The sequence below is a fragment of the Urocampus carinirostris genome, chromosome 7, assembly GCF_059441175.1.
Source record: "Urocampus carinirostris isolate Australia breed hairy pipefish chromosome 7, RoL_Ucar_1.0, whole genome shotgun sequence".
NCBI classification, from domain to species: Eukaryota; Metazoa; Chordata; class Actinopteri; order Syngnathiformes; family Syngnathidae; genus Urocampus; species Urocampus carinirostris.
Genome location: NC_142355.1, coordinates 19136330 through 19160482, shown reverse-complemented (window position 1 = coordinate 19160482; position 24153 = coordinate 19136330). Strand labels below are relative to the sequence as shown.

At 39.2% G+C, this 24153-nt stretch overlaps 2 protein-coding genes across 4 annotated transcripts in view; one reads left to right on the top strand and one right to left on the bottom strand.

The window, feature by feature from the left end:
- The window catches only part of cep152 (centrosomal protein 152), a 26806-nt gene extending 11903 nt beyond the window's left edge, over window positions 1–14903 (bottom strand). The window contains exons 1-17 of one of the 2 annotated variants that reach the window (XM_088339990.1): window positions 14389–14903; window positions 14183–14280; window positions 12371–12483; window positions 12153–12210; window positions 11800–12075; window positions 9223–9343; window positions 8957–9097; window positions 6051–6190; window positions 5767–5967; window positions 4057–4177; window positions 3895–3986; window positions 3660–3823; window positions 3356–3557; window positions 1597–1689; window positions 1388–1518; window positions 1185–1313; window positions 1068–1113 (exon numbers count right to left, since the gene is read on the bottom strand). In XM_088339990.1, coding sequence (XP_088196116.1) covers window positions 1068–1113; window positions 1185–1313; window positions 1388–1518; window positions 1597–1689; window positions 3356–3557; window positions 3660–3823; window positions 3895–3986; window positions 4057–4177; window positions 5767–5967; window positions 6051–6190; window positions 8957–9097; window positions 9223–9343; window positions 11800–12075; window positions 12153–12210; window positions 12371–12483; window positions 14183–14269 — 2115 coding nt within the window. In that variant the 5' untranslated portion in view covers window positions 14270–14280; window positions 14389–14903. Of the gene's footprint in view, window positions 1–1067; window positions 1114–1184; window positions 1314–1387; window positions 1519–1596; window positions 1690–3355; window positions 3558–3659; window positions 3824–3894; window positions 3987–4056; window positions 4178–5766; window positions 5968–6050; window positions 6191–8956; window positions 9098–9222; window positions 9344–9654; window positions 10500–11799; window positions 12076–12152; window positions 12211–12370; window positions 12484–14182; window positions 14281–14388 lie in introns of those variants that run through there. The other variant, XM_088339991.1, reaches the window with a different exon arrangement.
- On the top strand, window positions 14542–24153 carry galk2 (galactokinase 2). 2 transcript variants are annotated; one of them, XM_088339995.1, is made up of 10 exons: window positions 14554–15222; window positions 15295–15383; window positions 15519–15642; window positions 15723–15816; window positions 15904–16050; window positions 16128–16226; window positions 18011–18163; window positions 19392–19602; window positions 19690–19891; window positions 22961–24153. In XM_088339995.1, the coding sequence occupies exons 1-10, from the start codon at window positions 15173–15175 to the stop codon at window positions 23163–23165; spliced, it is 1374 nt and encodes a 457-aa protein (XP_088196121.1). In that variant the 5' UTR covers window positions 14554–15172; the 3' UTR covers window positions 23166–24153. The 2 variants fall into 2 exon arrangements, with proteins under 2 accessions (XP_088196122.1, XP_088196121.1); XM_088339996.1 differs by lacking the exon at window positions 22961–24153 and having other exon boundaries at window positions 14542–15222; window positions 19392–19532; window positions 19690–19837.

Here is a 24153-nt window from a genome sequence, read left to right as displayed (position 1 = left end):
AATAAACAAAAATCCAAAATCTGAATATTAGAGCAAATCTTTTCCCATTTTAATGACCTACATGATTTTTAGGCAGTTCAACTTTTCTGTTGACTCAAATGTTATATGGCACAATTTGGTTTAATCATAACATCAGTGAAATGGTTTATTTTTATGTTTTTTTTGCACGTATGATGACGCAGGGGCAACTTATTATCTTAATTGTAAAGAATTTAGGATTCATCTAAGTGGTTCTAGAATGGGGAAACATAAAGTAACTCCAGGCAGTAGGTAATATTTGATATTTTAAGACAAGTGGGTCAAAAAACAACCCAATTGCGGTCAAAAGTAAACCATCCACTAGTTGGGTTAAATTGTCAAACAAGTATATCTTTTGTTTAGGTCCAAGACCCCAGAAAGGGTCAGGTAGTTTACAGTAACAAAAATCGGGGCAATATTTTTTTTTAAATCAAAACAAACGCTTTGGGCCTTATAGAATAAAATATTCTCTTAAAACTAGGTCATTTGGTTTAAAACTTATCCAAAATTTGGATTCTTTTTGTTTTAAAACAATTTGCGAATTTCATTTATTTATATCAATCTATATTAGTTTTTTTAAACAACAAAGTGAATCAGTTCATTTAACCAAAATTATTAATGTTGTTGTTTTCTTTCCCAAACCAAAGTGTATTTAGAGTGTAAAGTAGTTCTTTTCGTTTTATTATTATTTTGATAAATTCATAACCAAATAAACTTTGTGAAATGAGATGCTACAATGTAGCAAAGGAGCATGTTGTGCAAGTTTTTTAGGTCGCTGTTACAACAAAATAAAGATGTGCTCAATACCAAAGACAGATCGTCTTAGTATAATTTGAATCCAAGACTTTTTAACACCAATATCAATAGTAAAACAAGGTAATAGCCCATGTGTAGTTACAATTTGTTGAACAAAATCAGTAGGCTGTGACTATAATCAAGTAATGAAATATTTTACAATGAAATTGAAAACAAAGGAAACAAGATTTGTACTAATAATGAAGACATTTGTCAGGATATAATCCTTCCTTGGCTAGATATGTAAAACTTACCTCCTGAACAGCTAACAAGGTCTTGCCGGCCTCAGACAGCTGAGTGCTGAAATCCAAAATGCAATCTAAATAAGCTGACCAGTTCAGACCCCAATGGAACAAATATGCATAACAAACTTGAGGCACTCGATTTCTTGCTTGTGTTGTTCTCTCAATTCTTCGAGCTGGGTGTTGTACTCCAGAATGAGCTCAGTCCTAACACGGTTCACCACGTCGTCCCTATGCTGCTGATTAATCCGATCGTATCTTCGTGATAGGACGGAACCAAGTGAATGAAATGTTAAAAGAGTAACAATTCAATTTCTTTCTTTATGTCTTACCGCTCTTCAGTCTCCCGCTTCTCTCTGTCCAAATCCTGGATCATCTGTCGCATCTTGCAGCAGAGCTCAGAGTTGTCAGAGCGAAGCTTGTTCTCGATCTGCTGGAGCTCTTTGATTTTCTTTTCTAGCATCTAGTAGTGACAACCAATAATAACCCTCCGAACCATGATTTAAAAAATTGAATATTAAAAACAAACTTTTTGACCAACCTCCACTTGATCCTGCAAGCGCTGTTTGTCTTCCTGCAACTGCACCAATTGATTCTGATCACCTCCTGCCAAGTCGGGACTGCACTGTCTCGCCTGTAGACAAGTGAGATGACTAAACATTTCATCACTCGTTTCAGTTAGGACTGGACCAAAATTATTTCTAGTTTACCAGTTAGTACAGATGACAATCTTTATCGAAAACACATTTGATCAAAAAATATACTCCCCTGCAAACCCTGATAGCTGTTAGAAAAAAAAGAAATAACTTGTGACTAATTTGCTTGAATTTAACAATTAATTCCCGCATTTCCTGGACTATAAGCCACTACGTTTTTTTTTTGTTTTTAGACCATGTGGTTTATACAGTAATGCTGCCATTTGTTTGATTTGTATAAAGTGCAAATATTCCCAGCAACATTAACTAAACATGATATATTTATAATTAAAAATTAACTTTAAAGTTCCTTCTAATGCACGCACGAAAAAATATAATTGGGTAAGGACATTTAAGCAATTATAAATGGGTCTTGAGAAACATTTAAAGGTGGCTAAAAACATTCCCGCTATAAGTGGCAAGCTAAGAATAGAAATTTACCACCAAAGAGTGCTTTACCTACACAAACAATTAGCCTTTTTTAACATTTCTGCATTTAGTCCCCGGTCAATGCTGTGATTTTGCCACAATACAGCCACTGTTTGGAAGGAAAGGGTATGTTAGAAAAACCTTGAAAAATCTTGTGTGTACCATGTTTTTTTTTAAATAAATATCTCATGTTACAATGTTAGCACCTGCGATTTAGTCAGGTACGGCCTCCGTATGTGCAAAATGTGTTTGCTTGTAAATGTACTGAGTGCGGCATACAATCAAGAGTGCTCTATAGTTCTGATATTAAGCTAATTATTGTTCTTTAAGTACCAGCTTAAAAATGTAGCAAATTTTCATCCCATCCCATTCCTTCAACTTGCTGCTGTCAGGGAAAAGACTGCGGAGTCTCCAAGACAGGACCAGCAGGCTTAAAGACGGCTTCTTCCATCAGGCCGTCAGTAATCAGAACCATCTCCCTGCCCTACTCCCTCCAACCCCTTTGCCAAATCAATGCACGACTACACTACGGTACTTGGATTCCGCCTTACACTTGCACATTTTTCATTCTAACACCCAACATATTTTATATGCTTACATTTTAGCCAGTTGTTGTTTGTGTCTTATTTTTTCTCATGTTGGTTCACGGGGAGAGAAAAGGGCATTTCATCTGTGCTGTATGTTGTGCATAAATCATTTTTGACAGTTAAAGTTAGATTGATTTGATCTTGACAACTTTTAAAATGGGCAGCACGGCGGCGCAGTGGTTACCGCTTGTGCGGCACAGTTCATGTCATGAGAACCTGTCATGGGTTCAAATCCAGCTCCAGACTTTCTGTGCGGAGTTTGTATGTTCTCCCCGTGCTTACGTGGGTTTCCTCCGGGCACTCCGGTTTCCTCCCACATTCCAAAAACATGCATTTCAGGTGAATTGGCCGGTCCATATTGTCCCTAGCTGTGAATGAGCGAATGAGTTGTCTGTCCCTGTGTGCCCTGCGATTGGCTGGCAACCAGTTCGGGGTGTCCCCTGCCCACTGCCCGAAGATGGCTGGGATGGGCTCCAGCCCCCCCGCGACCCTAATGAGGATAAGCGGTATGGCTAATGAGATGAGATGAGAACTTTTAAAATGAAAAATTCATTTGATGAATTGCCCTAATTTCAACTGTGATGCATACCGATGATATAAGCTTGGCTTCTTCCAATTGGGTCTGCAGCTGGTTCACTGTCTCCTGACTCTGTTGCAGCTCAACCTTCAGATGATTGTTCTTCTGCCGTTTTGCATTTAAACTCTCAAATAGACGCTGCATCTCTGCTCTTGGCAGGTGCAACACTTCGTCCTGGGATAGCTTGTAGTCAGACAGGGTAGCAAGAGCTGTGCTGTTTATGCAAAAAAAGGAATACAATCAGGCTAAAGTAGAATATGAACTCAAACCTACAAGTTTGAGGAGCAATGTTGAACATGTAGTATAATCTAAGCACCTGTGGACAGAACCATTTTTCAATGAGCTTTTCTTGAAGCCAAGCGCTAAACAGGATTCAGAAAGTTGGTTCTGGCTGTCACCATTGGAATCCAACGCAGTAACTCCACATTTGAAAGCAGACTCATACAGTATAATCTGTTCCCTTAAGTCAGCAAGATCCTCCTTCGGGTTTAAAAAGAAAAAAACACTTTACAAAAAATATTATTTTGAAACTTCAGAACCTTATGACAAACCTGTAAGACTTTGTTCTTGTCTTCACATCGAACTTTGGCTGCCTGAGCCTGCTGTAGCTTGATTTGAATTTGACTCATTTCCATCACGGAATCTATGGAATAAATATAAATGAGGAACTGCACATGTAAACGCTCTCCACTAAAATGCAAATTTTGGCTCACTTTGGCTGTCTTTCAGACTCTGAGTAAGAGCGTTGACCACTCTTGCTCGCTCGAGTTGCTCTTCCTCTCTTTGCCGCTCCAACTGTTCAACCTGCTCTCGCAACCTCTGAGTAGCATCCAGCTGAAAGTATCCCATCATGAAAGGAGCAAGTACAGTACATTATTAGGAGGAAATTCAGCTATAAATCCTATATGGATGAAAACAGATTAGAGAGCAGACTTTCTCAACTTGTGGGTCGCACTCAGAATTGTGAATTGGCCTTTGTATTGTCAAAATAACACTATTATACCTTGAAGACCAAGCAACTGAAACGATGCATTTCGGATTTCAGTAAAAATGCAGCTAATTAAAGGTACTCCCAAACAGATTTTTTTTTGCAATCACACACCCAACATGTAAAGTTCCTCCCCACAATTATGAAAATATGTTGCAAAATGGGCAGCATGGCAGAGCAGTGGTTAGCGCGTGGGCAGCACAGTTCTGAGGTCATGAGATCGAACCTCCTGAGTGGAGTTTGCAAGTTCTCCCCGTGTTTGCGTGGGTTTCCTCTGAGCACTCCGGTTTCCTCCCACATTCCAAAAACATGCATGTCAGGTTAATTAGCCAGTCCAAATTGTCCCTGGGTGTGAACGAGCGAGTGAGTTGAAAAGAAAATTACCTTGCCAGCGCAGAAATGTAATTACTTGTTAAGTTTTAGAACAGGGTAGCATGGCGGCGCAGTGGTTAACGCGTGTGCGGCACAGTTCTAAGGTCACACCTCCTGTGTGGGTTCAAATCCAGCAACCGGACTTCCTGTGCGGAGTTTGTATGTTCTCCCCGTGCTTGCGTGGGTTTCCTCCGGGCACTCCGGTTTGCTCCCACATACAAAGACATGCATTTCAGGTGGATTGGCCGGTCCAAATTGTCCTTCGGTGTGAATGAGCGAGTTGTCTGTCCCTGTGTGCCCTGCGATTGGCTGGCAACCAGTTCAGGGTGTCCCCTGCCCAATGATTGCTGGGATGGGACCCAGCACCCCCGCGACCCTACTGAGGATAAGCGGTGCAGCGAGATGAGATGAGAAGTTTTGGAACTAAAATAACGTGCTAACTAGATGGCAATTAAACAGGAATTTTTAGATTGTGAATGAATATTACTCATTTTTTGATAAATAGTGGGCATCACGGCGGCACAGTGGTTAGTGGGTGTGCGTCACAGGTCTGAAATCATAAGTTTGAACAATCCTGTGAAGAGTTTGCATGTTCTCCCCGTGCTTGTGTGAGTTTCCCCCTGGTTTCCTGGCCGGTCCAAATTGTCGCTAGGAGTGTAAGAGGGATTGAGTTGTCTGTGTGTCCTCTCGACTGGCTGGCAACCAATTCAGGGTGTCCCCTGCCCACTGCCTGAAGATAGCTGGGATGGGCTCCAGCACCCCCGCGACCCTACTTAGGATAAGCGGTGCAGATAATGGATGGATGGATGTTGCAAAATATTCCACGCACCGGGCAACTCAAGAAATCTAGTCTCAAAGTTAACCCATGTGGCTTTTTTCCCTCCAGAGCTGTGACATCATTGAAGGAACACTACACTTTCAAAATGGCAAATGGCATTAACACAGTGCTTCTAAATTATTTTCTGTCACACCCCCTCGAAAGACGAAAACTTCTCCTCTAAGTCTGACCATTTGAGAACCACTGATTTAGATTGTATTGTTGTTGAAAAAGTAAAACCCAAACCTGCTCCTCCAGAGCACGGGACTTCTCGTCAAGCTGCTGTTCCAAGACCAAAATCGCCGCCTTCTGCTGTTCCATCATGACGGCGAGATCTCGGTCGTGCTGCTTTCGTGTTTTGGACAGAGTGTCAGAATGACACAACTCAGAAATTTGCCGATTCAAGCAGTCGACAGCAGCCTCAGCCACCTTTTGCTTCTTTGTGTTCTGAAAGAATTCACGCCAAAGATTTACGACCAACAACGTATTAAGACTTCACTGCAAAGAATAAACCACGGTACACGAACTACCTCCTGGTCTCGCTCAGTTAGCGTCCGTATTTCTTGCTCCATCATCTTCACTTTGCTCTGCATTTCCTCCTCCCTAATTATGGCCTCGTTCAGGAGTCGCTGCACCTCCTTAAACTTCACAGTTGAGTCATTTTTTTCATCTACGCGTACATAAATGAAATGAATTTGTTACAGTGAAGCAAGATGGTGGAAAATTATCAATGATAATGATAAATGATGATATATATGAGCCTCGTGTTAAGTAAAATAAATCCAAATGCCATGATCTACAAGTATTTAAAAAATGCACGTTTATAGGATGGTTCTCATATTTTAGGTTAATATTCAAATCAAGATTGTTATTTTAATGAATTTTTTTTACTGCTAGGACACGCTAAATAACACACAATGTTCCTTTGAAAGTCAAGCTCAGTTAGACATGGGCCCATAACTAGTTGGGTTTTAAGGTTTCAATTACTGCCAATACTGTCAGCCACCCGTAATTAAATAGGATACTTTTTTAATTTGTGAAATTTTTAAACGGTTTGGAAAAATGCTCTCCTTTGAGGAGTCAAGTAATGACCAAGTTAGCAAATTTTTGAAGACATTTTGAAAACCTCATGCAAAAACAGCACTTTTTTTTTTTGTTTTGTGCATCAGAGGTAGGAAGTCCATGTTGTTTATATTTTCATTAACTTTTCGATATTGGAATTAGTAATATTCTAAATTCCATAGTTCAACTATTGGCTTGCGATAATGGCCCTAACTACTTACATACCTAATAAGCAATAGTGGCTGTAGTGACATACCGTAAGGCCACTATTGCATACACTATTTTGAAATCCAGTATTTTTTTTAATGTTTCCTACTATTTCATCAGGTGTTGTAAGGCCATTATCGCATGAGAAATCGCTATACAGTAATGCCACACTACGGGCGCCTGAGCAGTAAAGGTTAGAGTAAGAACGGTGGAATATTTGTGTTGAGGAAGACGCAAGTTGTGCATGAATAAAACGAGCATGAACAGACCCTCATCATGGAAAAGGTATCAATCAACAGGGGAGGGTTAACTACCATATTGGGAATCATTTTTCAGGTCTGTTTTTTTGTATACAGAAATAATGTAGCGAAACGAACAGAATACAAGTAGCAATGTTCAACGAAGCAGAAATGCTCCAAGCGGATACCTATTTATCTTTCGGCATTATCGTGTGTTTTGGAGTAAATATTTTAACTAGTTGGATTCTATGGATTGTCCTTGATGTAACAAAGCCATTTTCGCGGACATTCAAAGAAGTTGAAGATGTCCCAGATGATGTAATGTTGAGTTAAGCCAGCTTTATAGTTTTCGGGGATCTTGTTTCAGGCTGATCATGATGTTTCTCTGAAGAGCATATTTTGAAATGGTCAACATATCTTGAATTCAAAGAGTTTAAGCTTTCCAATGATATGTGGTATGACATATTTCATTGACTGGTCGCATCGCACAGACACGTATTTGTATATCAAAAGTCTGTCGGCCCACGGGCGGAACATTTAGGTACCCTATATTGTTAGAACTCTTTCTGTGTACCATCTTTCTTTGTAAATATCTAAGGTTTCAAAGTGGACACATGCGGCTTAAAGTCAGGGGCGTCTTGTGCATGTTCAAAAGGTTTTTTTCCTTTAAAAATATAAATCAGGTGCGCTCTATAGTCTGAGTTTTACAGTACTTAGTGCTTCTTTTTATTGTTCTCTTGTTCGGTTTTCATACAACCAAAAATCCAAGCTTTTTATGGGATCATTCAGTGTCTGAAATAATGCCTGCCCGGACCCACGGGGCGTGCATCTTTCACGTCGGGCGTACAACTTCCCAAACGTCTCCGCCCAGGTGGACGACAACTTTTTCAAGGGGTGGGGGGGAAACCCCGAAAGATTTTTTTTTACTTATCAAACGTTTGCTTTATTCTGATTACGAAATCTTCGTTCGGTTTGGAAATTGCGGAATTTTGGTTCGTCTGGCAATTTGGATACTCGGCCGCCAATCAGAAGCCTGCTTCGAATAACTTCGTGCTTCCGGACTTTCCCGAGCATTATAAGATCGTTCATTTGCATATCATCTTCCAAAGTAGACGCACAGAGAATACAAGAAAAATTGAGGAGTGGTTAGGAATCAAGCCAAAATCTCAGCCCCAGAAGAAAGATTCAAAAGAAGCTAACAAAATTTACGACGCTACAAAACGTTAACGTACATTAAAAGCATTGTGGAAAGAGGAGTCCACATGGCTTGACGCAGACGACGCAACGCAAACATTGCATGAATGAAGATGAGTAAATATAGGTACATACTGATGGCAGATGGAAAACAGCGATGTCATATACATGCAATGAATGTTATAAGTAGATTTATAATAAACTTAATTTTAAAGTGTTGATCTGTTATATATTCTGATTATCAATCCGTAATACTTTGTAACAATGGGGTTTTTTCGCGATTAGTCGTCTTATTGTGCTTCAAGTTGTGAAAAATGGGGCAGGCAACTTTATGGCTGGGCAGGCAACTTTTCAGAGTTGTCTGCCCTGGTGTCCGGTAACTTTTTGTCATGAGTTTCAGACACTGGATCATTTAAAAAAATATATTGCATAATTATATTTCTATTTTTAAATAGGAAAATAAAGAATTCATCAAAACTTCATTTGAATGGTGTTCTTTACAAAACATCTGGAAATAAAAATATATGACTATAATAAATAATTATGAATACAATTATGCATTAATTGACAGCATTGATCTGTGATCAAGTGAATATATATAGTTTAAAAAAGAACGACACCACATCCTTGACATGGTTTTGCTAATGATTGTCATTACCAAAAAAACGGATGAAATCCAAAGCTTAGAATCAGTGTAAGTATACTATCAAGTTGAAACCAGGAGGATAAACTACCTTTAGCCATCACTAACTGGTGCTCCAGGCATCTCCTATTGCGTTCTGAATCCTCAAGCTTTTGCTCCAAGTCCTCAATTTGCCGTAGATGCGCCCGTTTCAATATCTGATGCTGGGCAAGCTGCTCTTTCTCAGCAGTTTCTAAAAAAAACAACACAAAAAGAGCCTCAGTGAATCTTTGAAGGGTCAGCTAGTATACCACCCACTTTAACGGTTTAACTACTGGCCTTTGAGATCTTATTTAAAAGGATAATGCACACACTTACGCTGTGTGGAGTCAAGGAACTCTCTTTGCGCCTGATCAAGTAGGTGGTCTTCATGTATGACCTGTAAATTCGATTTTGGAGGTGGAGCAATGTGAGGGTTGTAGACGGCCACCGCTCCGGACTTCAGATTAAAAAAAAAAAGCACAGGGAATTATGTTTGATATAAAAGTGCCTAAGTGTCTTTTAATCACAATGTACTTATTGATCCTGTTTATTTTACTTTGCTTTTCAAACCTTGGCAGTTCAATTAACACTATTCACAATGTTTACTGTGTTACTTGGATTAAATCGCAGTACAAATTAGAGGTCGACCAAATACCGGGCGGGCCGATTATCGGCACCGATATTTGGGAATTTGAGGGATATCGGTATCGGCATATTTATCTATTCGACCCGCCAATTATTAAGCGCAACACTGAGCTTTTCTCTCACTCTCATGCCTTTGTCTCTGACGCTTCCCACCCTGGTCTTCTGATTGGGTAAACAACTGGAGGCGGAGCCACTGCAGCAGGAACCTGTCACACGGTCTACAGACTACTGGAGCGAGAGTTAGGGTTGTCGTGAATATTATTCATATTTGTGAAAATGTTTCACATTTGCAATTACTTACTTTTTTTCTCTCCGCGCCCTTTTGTGACTACCCTTGACTGAAATGTCAAGGAAATGTCGTCAACTTGAAGCGGTGCACACGCGGAAGTAGACAACATTGGTGTTGTGCCAAATTCTGACTCCCCTGCAGAATTTGACTCCTTCACTTGATCGTGCACTCAGTTTTTCCTATGCTTATAAGCCCTGAGCTTTCAATAAAATGAGTGTCGCGACTGTACTCTATATAATGTGTTTATTAAGAAATATTAATTGACATGAATGAAACAAAAAAAGCCATCGTTGTCTAAATCATGAGTTTAAAGACCTATTCATGCGAACGTCCACAACGGTGGAGGCAACCAAATGTAGCTAACACTATAATATTTACGACCACGACTAGTTGTACACAAGTAGGCTTTATATAGCGTACTATAGTCGCCTTCTTGTAATGCTTGTTCATCAGTTGTTCACGAATTGCCGGAACCAGAGCGTCATTGTGAATGAGACCCTGGTTTTATCGGATTTCCCCATGAGAACGAAGGTTTGAATTGAAATTAAAAATTGGACTTCCCCATCTACTTTTTGCAATGCAAGACACACTTCAAACATATTGAATACTGTACCACACTTATTAGTCATGTGAAAGTGAAAGATTAGTTAGTTGTGTCCAAATTTTAATTTTATTTACTTGGAAAGGTTCTAGAGCGCTTTTAAAGTTTTAATTGAATTTATAGACAAATACTCTTCGTTTTTCCTCTGCATTTTAAAACATTTCGTACAACAATTTTAAGCTTTTACAGCAAATGAATATCGGCTACAACTATCGGATTTCGGCCCCTTCTTAATACTGATAATGGGATCATTCGGTTAATGCGGCTGATTGACTGAATCCCTATTGTCGTTATTCAGGCTAATTGAAACACTTTTAGCCTTGAGGCGACCCTTCTCAACAGGAGGAGATAAGATGGTTCGGTCACGTCCTTCGCCAACCGCAAGAAGAAATCTCTCGTCAACCCAGTCTCTCCCGTCGGCTCGGAGGACAAATGAAAACATGGCTAGGTGAAAGCAGATATGCAGTCTACCGCATCCGATGCGGGAATCCCGAATGGCTGGAGCTTGCCGAGGCTGGGTCGCCCTGGTTCAGGACATGGCGAACGTGTTGGATCCGGCAACACTCTTCCCGGGTTAGGACAATTACAATACTAATTATCGCTATCGGCCCTGAAAAACCTATATTGGTCGATTCTTAGTATACATGAGACCTGTAGACTGATGCGTGCTTCTTGTTGATATTTCAACAATTTTTAAGTTTGAAATCTGCCCGAAAAGAATGTTTGCGACCAAGGTCTTCAATATGAAGACGAGCATAAAGTCACTCTCCCCCCCAAACGACCACCGTTCTCCTACCTTATGTTTTCCGCCCCAAACAGCTTAGCTAAAAGTATAAGCAGATAGGCGCGATGGGAAAAAAAAGGATAAAGGCTGTTTACCTCAGTCGGGCATTGTTAGCACATACTTAATAAATTATTCTACCTTCAACATTTAAGGACACCTCAAACGACACAGACCACATTTAACACTGCAATAATATTAAAGTCGACGGCTGGGCAATGTGATCAAAAAATAAAACAACCTTTTTCTTGGGCTGTCTGAATGGTTGAAATAATTTTATCAATAAAATTTATATGATACACATTTACTTAAAGCTAAAATACATTTAAAGTTTTATCGAAATGAAAATATATCAGCTGTGAAATATAACTGATTAAATAATCTTGTGTAAAAATATTAACCAATTATTAATTGTTTAATCCTGAGCACCATCATTGAGTAATTCAAACTAAAATTTTGAATTCTTACTCATGAATTTACAAATTAACACATTTTCAAAAAGACCAATTGTAAAATGGATACATAATTGACCAGCTCTATCCTAGTATGATCTGAGCACTTTCTTAGCAAGCACACAAAAGCCCTGATCAGCCTTACCTGAAAATGTAATCTGTGGCTTTCGTTTTCATCAAAGTCACTGTTATCAGTAGTTCCTTCTCCATTGTAGTTTAGAATGTTAGCCTCTGACGATTTTTCGGTTCCAATGTTGTTGTGTGCGTATTGAACTTCGCTGAACGTAAAATCTTGTGAATGCTGGTTCCACATGTGAGCCGGAGGTTGAGTTGGAGCATTACACTGGTGACCATTGATCAGAAATCCACCATTTTCAAGGGTAAAATTGTGGGGTTGTTGATTGTAGTTGGCTTCACGACTCTTTGAAGAGACATAAACACTGTGATAGTTATTTTTCTAATGAAAACAATCACAATTTTTAAAATAAAACAACATGCCTCATTAGAAGTTGGCCTGGGATGATCTGACCGCTGGCTAGTCCATTTAGACTTTGGGCTGCAAAAAGACACCAAAGAAACAAACTATAAGGATCCACATGTTAACTGTTGCGCTTGGGTGTTTTATTAAAAACAATGCCCTGTGCATCCATAGTTATAAATAATTAACTAATTGACTGGTCTAGTTGGAAGAACACAAAATTCAAAGATCCCATTACCTGGTTCCAGTATTTTTATTGCCGTAGGTGGAGGCTTCAAGTTCTGTGCAGGAGGAATCACGGCTATCCTCCAGGAGGTCATCATCTGACATCTGTTGGATGAGTTTGTGGAGCTTTACGGGGAAAAACAAAACAAAAGGTCATCATGTTTGCAGTTCCACTTAATATAGTAAAGTAACACCATGGAGAAAAACACAAAAACATTGCTATGTTTATGGACTGTACTCCCAAATCCATTCAATTGTGGACTAAGCAATTCGGAAAAACACTGGACTATGTGTAATGTAAGATCAAACATTGTTCTCAGCTCAGGGATGCTGCTGGAAATGTGAATTTCCCTTCGGGGATGAACAAAGTATCTATCTATCTATCTATCTATCTATCAAACATTCCGATTGTATCCGGCTACTCTGTTTGACCCTCACCACCCATCTCTCCCCCCCCTTCCCACCCCCCGGAGGAAAACAAAGCCTACTTACAACAAAGTCAGTAAGTTCTTTGTTCCTTGTCTCTTTGTTTCCTTATCCTTACTGTAAATATGGAAGTGGAGTCGTCCAATTTTGTTGTCACAGCATATCCCATGTTGTAACAATGACAATAAAGGCATATTCTATTCTATTCTACATTTGTGTCGTTTCATGAAGCCAATTATTAGGTATACAGGAATGCGAATTAGGACCCTCTTCAAAAAACAAACAATTTGATTAAATGTCCAACAATTCCAAATAAATGTTATAAATTATGCCTCTTCTGATATTTAGGTATAGGTCAAGTGAAGTAGTCCTTAATCACACACAGTATCAAAGAGCTGTACAGACTACAATCTATCATTACACCATCCCCTGATTTAAAACCTCCATGAGGGCAAAGAAAAACTCAAACCCTCAGCATAAGGAAAATGAAGAAATCTTGCACTCACAACAGAATCTAACATTATAATTGGAGTTCAAAATATACATGAACCAAATATTTACCCTATGTAAAAGTGTCATCTTACTTTAGAAAGATACTTGATGCTTGTTTTGTTCAGTGATCGGACATAGAAAACACGCTGGACTTACTTCCCATAAGGACTGTTGAATAGCCTTTATGTCCTCCACCGTGTCCTCAACCAATGGTACCATTATCCCTTGTACACATTTAGCAAAAAGCCAGTATCCAATTCATAGTGTTATAAGCGATTTCACAAGGAGATTTTTTTGCAAACATCCAAGAGTCCAAGGCATGCTGTCCACTAACTGCACAACTCGTGTGCTTCGCTCTAAAATAACTCAATTGTTTAAACAAAACATATAGCGTTGCTAAATGGAGCAGAAACATTCCACTTATCAGCAGGAAGCATTTTCCACTAGAACAGGTAGTCTATAAAACAGGATCCATTTGCAAAAATGAATAGTAGATTATTAATAGATTCCCAAGGTCCAGTTGGTCGTATTGTCCCAGCTCGCAGGATATTCCTTCATGCATTCTCTTAAGTAAAAGTCTGGTGAACAAAGCAATACTGAGAAACTAGGTTAACCACATGGAAGCCACATTCACTGACACACCAGGAAGAATCCAGCCTGGCCAATAGCAACACAAAGCAACATTGAAAGGGTGAGTCATAACAACAACCCTGCATACCGCTCTAACTGTTGAAGCTTTTATCAGCAACCACTAAAAATAGTTCCCAAAACGAGGCCAAGTATTTGTAACTAAGAACGATTTGACGATTTGTCCCAAGGTTACAACGAAAATGAATTAATGGATCATATCTTCAGATGATGGTTGTTGAATGTTCAATCGTCCAAGAGAAATACATAATTGTTGTACCTCTTGGTCCCTTTCTTGGTCGTCTGTGTCGTATTCTTCATCTTCATCCTGAGTTTGGGTTGTAGGAATGTCGAAATCGAAAGACATGCTGCTGTCCGCTGCACGGGGAAATACACAAGGGTGCGAAATGAATGTAGTACAGTAAAGCAATGAATTTGTACCACGATAGTTCGCCAGAAAGTGATATAATACAAAAATCTACTTACTTTTCAGCACGCTTCTTTGTCGATTTCCACGTGGCGCTTTGATTAATTTATTTCTCTACATTCTATTTCACAGTGCTGTGATGCTAGCTAAGCAAGCAACTTTTTCGTACTTTAGTGTTACACAGGAAGACCCAAAACACAGTATTGTTTAAAATCTCGACGCATCCCTTACTTGACGATCCGCGGTTATTTATTTATCAGCTGTTGTCGCATATACCCACCACGTTTGTTTACATTGAGTCCGACGCGAAGCGCCGCAAGCTATAAAAGCTAACATTCGCAAATGCTAACCCGACGCTTGCTTTAACTCGCCTCCTATTTGAAAAGTCGCGCCCACCGCGCGCCCTAATAAAATTCTCAATGTAGACTTCTTTGATGAGTGCAAACGCGTAACTTGCACATTCATACAAGATATTTTCATTCTTGCATTAACTGGAGAGCAAATTTTATGCAAACAACATGATATTATCCAATCAATATTTTGCAGTCCAAACATATGATAAGGGATCCACGGTGAAACGTGTCTTGGACTGTGGGTAATGTAGTTTTTAATAGACGTCACTCAACTTCCTCCCAGCATTTCCGTGTTAGTATTTTTATCTCCACCGTTCCAGAATCGGTTTATTTTTTGCTGTCATTCTTTAAGTCTTCAAATCAACGTCTAAGAACCGATCCTAGTTCAGCAATATCAGCATCCCGTCAGCTGGTTGCGACCAGGAAGCAAGACTGAAGTCCATAGTGTTCTCCGTAATTGAAAAGTAAATGTATCCTCAAACCATCAAAAATGGAAACAAATCCTCCTAAATTGAAAGTTGCTGTTATTGACACTGAAAGGTGAGTAAATACAAACTTCAAACTTGAGAAAATGACATAGCTTTCACTTAATTTGGAGATGTTCTTTCTTAGGCTGCAAAATCTAAAACAAACGTTTGAAACACAGTATGGAGGATCACCAATGTTCTATGCCTGTGCACCCGGAAGGGTCAATCTCATAGGTAATTAATTGTTGGTTTTATTTATGTTATGTGATTTATTAGGCACCAAATCATTCACTTAGCTCTATAATTCATATTCTGTTTTTGTTATTTCAAATCGTCCTATTTTTACTTTAATTTTCTTTCACCTACCAGGAGAGCATATTGATTACTGTGGCTTCTCTGTGCTTCCAATGGCTATTGAACAAAATATTTTGGCAGCAGTTTCAGTAAATGATTCAGGGACTATCCAGCTGGCCAATATGAATCCTCACTACAAGTAGGGCCTTTACAAATTGAGTATTTAACTGTCTGTAGAAATGCATCAAATACTGTTTGCTGCCTGTTCTTATCCCGCAGTAAGATCACCGTGTCCTGTTCAGAGGAGATCATAATTGACAGAGCTAACCCGAAATGGTATTATTATTTCCTATGTGGAGTAAAAGGAATCCAGGTTGGTATGAACCTTTATCAAAATGTCCCACTTTTTTAGGTTCACGTGGAATGCTTACATGATTACACCTTTTTGTCTTCACAACAGGAGAAGTTTGGGATGACACAATTACCGGGAATGGCGTGTGTCATAGACGGAAATGTCCCGCCAAGTTCTGGCCTGTCCAGTTCTAGTGCGCTAGTTTGCTGTGCTGGGCTCCTAACAACAGAGGCGACTCAGAACTCCCTTTCCAAAGTAAACAGCAATCCAGTAATTCCCAAAATACAACAATGCCTGATAACTGACATATTATTATTTCCTCAAAACCTCAGGTAGCTCTTGCTGAGATTTGTACCAAATGCGAGCGCTACATTGGCACTGAGGGAGGCGGCATGGACCAGTCCATTTCATTCCTGGCAGAGAAAGGGACCGTATGTAAACTTGTTTTTTGTGTGTCTCATACAAGTTTAAGCAACACAAGCCTACGCAATTGTGTAAAACTTTGCAGGTTGAAAATACAACAAACTGATTACATTTAGGTTATGTTTATTTTTGGCACAGCACAAAAACAACAATACCAAATCAATGACTCAACAAAACATTTACATTCAATTATCTGTATCTAGCTATTAGCTCAAGAAAGAAGACCAAAGGAGAAGCTTTTTAAATGTTTGCCGCTGTTACCATCCATCCTCCTTTTCAGACTTACTCACTCAGTACATAAACTAAATTAATAAATCGACATGTAAACTTCATAACGTTTCAGGCCTGCAATTAAACACAGATAACTCCTTAATACTATTTCAGAAAGTCTTGATTTTTTTTTAGTTTTCTTTAAAATATTTATTATAATACTTGTACTGTATTTTTTTAGTCCTTATCTAAATCAGAGGTGCGCACAGTATTTCAACATGCAAGCTACTTACAAAATCACCAGGTAAAAATAATCTACCCACCACAAATGTTTTTATGATTCTTTGTGCATTCTTTAATTACGCTAATAACTAAATAAAATTAATAAATATAATTCCCCCAAAAATATAAGTATTTCACAATGTAATTAAAGTAAATGTACATAATACAATACCCCAAATTATCAAAAACACAGCTCAACTCAAGCCAGTCATTTTCCAATTGCCAATGTTTTTGTAACACTGTACTAAAGTTAGATGAATTGAAAAAGGTTAAATTCCCAGTACTCAAATACAAAAACTTTGTGCTAAATTATATACATTAAACATATATAGAAATATAATTTTATAAACTACCAACATTACCACATTTCACATTATATGTGAATGTTTATATTAGCTTTCATTTGAAATTTCAATTATTGAATATGAATCACATTCCAAGTGCAAATTTAATACATTACTTCATATGTATGTGTATATACAGTATATATATATATATATATATTGTAATACCTTTCAATTTCTAAATTTAAATGTTATATTTGTCACTGGCTTTATTTGACCGCTAGATGGCAATGTATTCCATCTAATAATAAGTACTGGATCTACTTTCTTGTGATCGACCAGCGATTGTGATCAACTTCATGAGCACCTCTAATATAAATCCATCCATCCGTTTTCTGCACCGCTTATCCTCAATAGGGTCGCGGGTGGAGAAGACCCTTCCAGTTGTCTTTGGGCAGTGGGCAGGGGACACCCTGAACTGGGAGCCAGCCAGGGCACACAGACATACTTTACGCTTACTCATAACTAGGGAAAATTTGGACCCCCAATCAACCTGCCATGCATGTATTTGGAATGTAGGAGGAGTGCCCTGGGGAAACCCACAGAGGCTCTGAGAGAACATGCAAACTTTGCTCGGGGAGACTGGTAGCTTAAATTCAACCCTGGACCTCTGAACTCTGGGGCTATGGCGCTAACCACTCATCCACCGTGCCACCCTCTGATCAATATGATTCCATAAACTAATACCTCTCTGAGTGGTATATACACACTGTAAGGGTTTTCTGAAAATATTGAACTTAAACTATTGATCCCCCTTTGAAGATATGTGTGTCTGCTCTGTACAAAAATAGAGATTTTGGTTGTATTTTAACATCAAAACGGAACATGTGGGTTGGTATACTTTGTGTAACCAGCATTAATCAGACTCAACAGTTTTTTTTTCTGAAGTCAAATAAGCTTCTATAAATGGCTTCTATATGCAATTCCCCAAATCTGTGTTATGTTTCCTTCTACAGGCAAAATTGATAGAGTTTGAACCCTTGAGGGCCAGTGATGTCCAACTCCCTGACGATGCTGTCTTTGTGATATCCAACTGCTGTGTGGAGATGAATAAAGCAGCATCCTCTCATTTCAACATTCGTGTGGTGGAATGTCGGATCGCGACAAAGGTGAAAACTTCTCAAAAAAACAAAACAAAAAAAAAACACAACTTTCTACGACATATTACAATAATCTCGTGTTATTCGCTGGGGTGACGTTCCAAAAATAACCTCCTGTGTAAATAAAATGTGTTATGTATTGACCTTCTTTTTTAATACAGTTATTATACAGTATAATTAAATCTTCTAGTCAAGTCATTTTTATTTATATGTATATATATATATATAATATATATATATATATTTATATATATTTATATGTATATATATATCCGTTATCTGCAACGTTTATCCTCAGTAGGGTGGCAGGGGCGCTGGAGCCACTCCCAGCAATCTTCGGTCAGTGGGCAGGGGACACCCTGAACTGGTTGCCAGCTGGTCGCAGGGCACACAGAGACAGACAACTCACTCGCTTATTCACACCTAGGGACAATTTGGACCGGCCAATTCACCTGACATCCATGTTTTTGGAATGTGTGAAGAAACCGGGGTGCCCGGAGTAAACCCTTGCAAGCACGGGGAGAACATGCTAACTCCGCACAGGAAAGTTGGATCTCATTACCTCAGAACTGTGCCGCACAGGCGCTAACCACTGCGCCGCCGTGCTGCCCATATATAATTTTATACATTATATATATATATATATATTGAATTCCTTATTCATTCCAATTAATGATGACCATAACCTCCTGAGATATTCGAAAATCCGTAGAAATTTGCTCTCAGCAGTAGGCGACTGGGGATAATGGATCGCCGCTAAAACAGTGCAGTTCAATTTAGACGGGCCAAAATGGCACGCCTTAGCAACCTCAACCAAGAAAAAAAAATCCTCTCTGCCGGCCTCTACTCTCAGTATTAGTATTAGTCGACCTGGGGATAACGGATCGCGGGCACAACTGTCCATTTCATTTTAGGAAGGACAGAACGCCACATCTTGTGACAATAGTGCCTTCTGCTTGTGTGAGATTGGGGATAACGGATTTCTGCTGCACGGTTGCGGTATACTATTTGGTGGACAGAATGGCCAAAAAATAGCCGCTAGACCCAACCAAAATGCTCTCTGTCAACCCCCGCTTGCAGCAATATACGATCGGGAATATTGGATTGGGGAATGTTTAAAAAAAAAAAATCCATGAAGTAGTGAGACTCTAAAAGTTCAACCGTGTTATAGAGGGATTACCATCCTGTTTTTTTTAATCATTCTTGCTGAAGTTTGCCTGTGCTGTTGTGCCTCCAGGTGCTGGCCCAAGCCAAAGGGTTGAACCACAACAGCTTTATGAAGCTGGCCCAAGTGCAGGCAGAGATGAATGCAACCCTGGAGGAGATACTGGCTCTGGTTGAGGAAGTTTTACATCCTGAACCATACAGCCTGGAGGAGGTCTGTAAGATTCTGAGCATCACTTCTGAGCAGTTCTCTACAGAGTTGCTCAGCTCAAATACCCAACACAGTGAGCGAGTAGAAAACCTGAAACTTGAAACACTGCAAGAAAGAAAAGCGTTTATGTGATTTTTTTTCTTTTCTTTATCACATGTAGTAACACATTTCAAGCTGTACCAGCGAGCCAAGCACGTATTTGGCGAAGCTGCACGCGTGCTGCGCTTCAAAAACGTGTGTGATCGCGCACTTCCAGGGTCCATTCAGTTACTCGGTGATCTGATGAACCAGAGCCATGCGAGCTGCAGAGATCTTTATGAGTGCAGCTGCCCAGAATTGGACCAACTGGTGGACATTTGTTTGTGAGTACAAATTACCAATCAATCCGAAAAATGGATGGTCAACTTAATGCATTTTTGTTGGATCTTAGATACAATCGTTTGAAACGGTTTGAGCACCCCTGACCACTATCAAGATATTCCCTTACAAATCATTGATTAACTTCATATTGAAAATTCATTAAACTACGAACCAAGAAAGTCGAATCCCGATATAAAACCTATGGAAACAATTCAAGTCACTGATAAAAATAAATTCAAAGTTCTTGTGTGGGGCAATGGAATAAGAGATAAGAGACACGGTACACAACTGTAACAATAAAACAATAAAACTATGGATTGTTTGAACATAGATATTATTAGTTAAGAAAGTTATACTTAACATTGTGAAAGCATTAACCTCGATATGTAAACCATCATTTTTAAATGGGAAACCTCCAAATAAAATGAAAAGAGCAGAAGTTATACCAATATACAAAAATGGAAGCAAACACATCTTCACAAACTACAGACCAGTATCTGGTTCCTCGGTTTTCTAAAATATCAGACAAACTTTAAAATAAAAGGCTAGACAAATTTTTAGATAAGCATAGATTAATTAACGAAAGTAAATTTGGTTTTAGGTCAAATAGATCAACAACAATGGCCGTTATCGATGTGGTAGAATAAATTACCAATAGCAGCTGGGATTTTTATCGTCTTAAAAAACATTTGATACCATTAATCATAATATACTGTTCAAAAAATTGGACCGATATGGCATCATGGGAGTGGCCTTGGGATTGGTTCAAAGCTATATGGCTGGCAGGCAACAATACGTGAAAATGGGAAAGTTGACATCTGGATTCTTGGAAATCCCCTTAAGAGTACCACAGGGTTCAATTAAACTTTGGAACAAATTGCATGGTGAGCTCAAACAATGTCCGAATATTCACCTGTTTTAATCCAGATACAAAAAAAACATTATTATCAAAGTACAGAGAGTAAGAAAATTGGTTCTGAATGAAAGAGTATGAGTATGGATGTTAAGAGAGGACTGTATGAGAGTGTGATTGTGTCGACTGTGTTGTATGGTGCAGACACTTGGAGCCTGAATGCAGATTTGTGAAGGAAATTAAATGTTTTTGAGATGACATGTTTGAGGAGTATGGTAGAAGTGACAAGATTGGATGGATTGAGAAATGAAATTGTGAGAGACAGAACTGGAGTAGTAGTGGAACTGAGCAAGTGTGTGGATAAGAGAGTACTGTACTCGGATGGTTTGGGCGCATGGTGAGGATGGATGAGGAGCAAATGTTGAAGTGGATCTAGATAGCACAAGTAAATGGAAGGAGACCAAGAGAAAGGCCGCGATAGATGTGGATGAGTGCGCTGCAGGAAAGAGGTCTAAATATAGTGGAAGCTAGAGCTCTTGTTGGTGATAGGAATGAGTGGAGAGGTGTTGTGAAAGGATAGTGGGATTTTTGGGCGCGTTCTAAGGGATGGGCAGGGCACCTTTATGACGCGGCAGGGGTAAACCAGTGAAAGCTGTCAGCCGTCCTGTTGAATAGAAGAGTGTGTTGTGTCACCCTGACCCGAGTGACACAACCGCTTTCTTGTGTCCTGTTTCATCTGGAGGGACGAAAGCATGACCAACTTGGGTGCCGAGGAGCTTAACTTGTTTGGGTGTATGGGCATTTGGGTTGGCCATGGTCCCAAAAAAATTGTGTGTGTTTTTTGCCATTTTTTCCTTTTTTTGTTTTTGTGTATGTGTTTGTCTTGCTGTCGGTCACCCCTCTGGAGGGATATGACCAGGGTAGATAGATAGATAGAACCATGATATAGCAAAGGAACACTACACATTTTGTGCCTACTTGAAAAAAACGAATGTGTTCTTTGGAAATATTATTGTTCCCTTGATAATTGTAATCCTTGTAGTGTTTGACTGTTTCATGCCAATTTTGTTTTAATGATGCCTTGTTCAATAAAAAAAGAGTTTAAAAAGAAAAAAGAAAAAGGGGGGTACCTTCCTACAAAAACACTAATGAGGCACCCTCATCAACAACCCTCAACGTCACAACAAAATTCAATGCATTCTTATTTGCATGGCTTTAACGTGCTTAGTGGCTCATACATCACACGACATAACGAATCGACGATGAAATTTTTTGTCGACGCTTTTAATAATCCATTTTATTGATTTGTTGTTGCAGCCCTAAACTCAATCCACGGACCAGCTCCAAATAGATCCTGTGTTTTCTGTAAAAGAATGATCTACTAATTTTGATGTAGGTTTTCTGTCGGGGCTCTCAAATTCATGCTTCTTCCTACTTTCTAATACACTTTATTTCACTTCTCAAATAACGCAGTTGGTTTGATATATGAACCAAAACTGCTGAGCCAAACAACAATCAGAATTGGAATTTGTACTTCTAATGCAGTGTTTTTCAACGGTTATTATTTCTCATCAGCACGGCGGCGCAGTGGTTAGCGCATGTGCGGCACAGTTCTTGGGAACCTCCGGAGTGAGTTCAAATCCAGCTCCCGGCCTTACTGTGCGGAGTTTGTATGTTCTCCCCGTACTTGCGTGGGTTTCCTCCAGGCACTCCGGTTTCCTCCCACATTCCAAAAACATGCATTTCAGGTGAATTGGCCGGTCCACCCTGCGATTGGCTGGCAATCAGTCCAGGGTGTCCCCTGCCCACTGCCCGATGATTGCTGGGATGGGCTCCAGCATCCTTGCGACCCTACTGAGGATAAGCGGTGCAGCTGATGAGATGAGATTATTTCTCATATTGTGCCATGGGAAATTAACCAATCTGTGTGCATACGGGATCTTGGGAAAGCCATCTTCCATTTTGATTTACATTTACCTGAGCTGCAACGGCAATGAAAGAAATGTACCATGGCTCAAAAAAAGCTTGAAAAACGAATGGTTCCATTGATTTATGACGGAAAATCATGAAAATGATCAAGGGTACCCAATGTTTTACATACAGCTGTATACTGTCACTGGAATTTCACATTGGTTTAACAATGTCTAACCATGATTATGAAATGAGGGTGACAAACACTTAATGAAACAACAGTTTTCCTTGTTTCCCTCACCGACAGGAAGTCGGGTGCTGCAGGTTCCCGTCTGACAGGAGCAGGTTGGGGTGGCTGTGCCGTGTCCATGGTTCCCAGCCAGAAAGTGCAATCTTTTTTGCAAGCTGTGAGAGAAGCTTACTATCTCCCCGATCCAAAGAGAGCAGATATGGAGAAACAGAGTTTGTTTGTATCCAAGCCTGGAGGGGGAGCTGCAGTTTATTTACCCTGAGAAATGATTTGTGTTTTTGGAGCCATGATTCTATCTCAAAATATATTATGCGGACCCAAGAGGCATACATTTTTCAAAAGTTTCTTCAGTGAACTGTTAGATTGTTTAAATGTGTCACTGAATATGTAAAAGCAATTGTATCAGTTTTTCTAGTTTAGTTTTATTATTTGATCATCACATCATTACTTTGATAATCATTCTACTTAGTTGTTATAATGCAATTTTTTTTTATTAACATATTTTTACGAAGTATTAATTTGCTGTATTCATTTGTTAAATGTGCTTTCCCAGCGGTGGTTTTTTTTGGGTGTTCTTTCAAGAATGGCCTTGCATTTTAATAATGAAACTTTCAAGATCCAACTGGGTCCAGTCTTAACAAAAGGTCTCTCGTGAAGATGCGACTTCCGCGAGTCCTGTTTTATTTAACCTGCTAACTGTGTAATAATAATATAAGTCCTCAAATGAACTTCTCTCTTAAGATATTTTTTTTTCTTCGTCCAAATCCAGGAAGTTAAATGCGTGGCAAGACAGGATTGTCTTCGCCAACAGAACCAAGGAGAAATATTTCTCCTCATGACATGTCTGTCCAATTTATTTGGCTAGCACGATCAACAATGTTTATTTTTATGCAAGGCTCTTCATTTATAACATTTGATTCAATTATTTTTTTAATTAACTCCTCTTTTTAGACTTGTAATTAATGCACTTTACAATTATCATTAACATCTTGATACAATCCAATGTTTTCTTGATATATCCATTTATTCAGTTGTTATTCAGTCTTCATATTGTTTTGAGTGGTGTTCTTAGTTAGAACTCGAGGCCTTTTTCTAAATGCTATCTGTACGGGCCAGACAAAGGGTTGGTGTGAAGTAGAACGTTCTGTTGTTATACTCGCCTTCTAGTATAAAAGTGATTAACAGCCATTTTGAAACCATACAGCTCTGGTCTGTACCTTTTGTTACTGTTTAATAAAATCTTAGCCTAA

Bases quoted from the DNA above. Each gene is read 5' to 3' on its own strand.
- galk2 (XM_088339995.1), top strand. From the start codon at position 15,173: ATGGAAACAAATCCTCCTAAATTGAAAGTTGCTGTTATTGACACTGAA. The intron at 15,223-15,294 runs GTGAGTAAATAC...GTTCTTTCTTAG, and splicing joins GCTGTTATTGACACTGAAAG to GCTGCAAAATCTAAAACAAA. The intron at 18,164-19,391 runs GTGAAAACTTCT...TTGTGCCTCCAG, and splicing joins AATGTCGGATCGCGACAAAG to GTGCTGGCCCAAGCCAAAGG.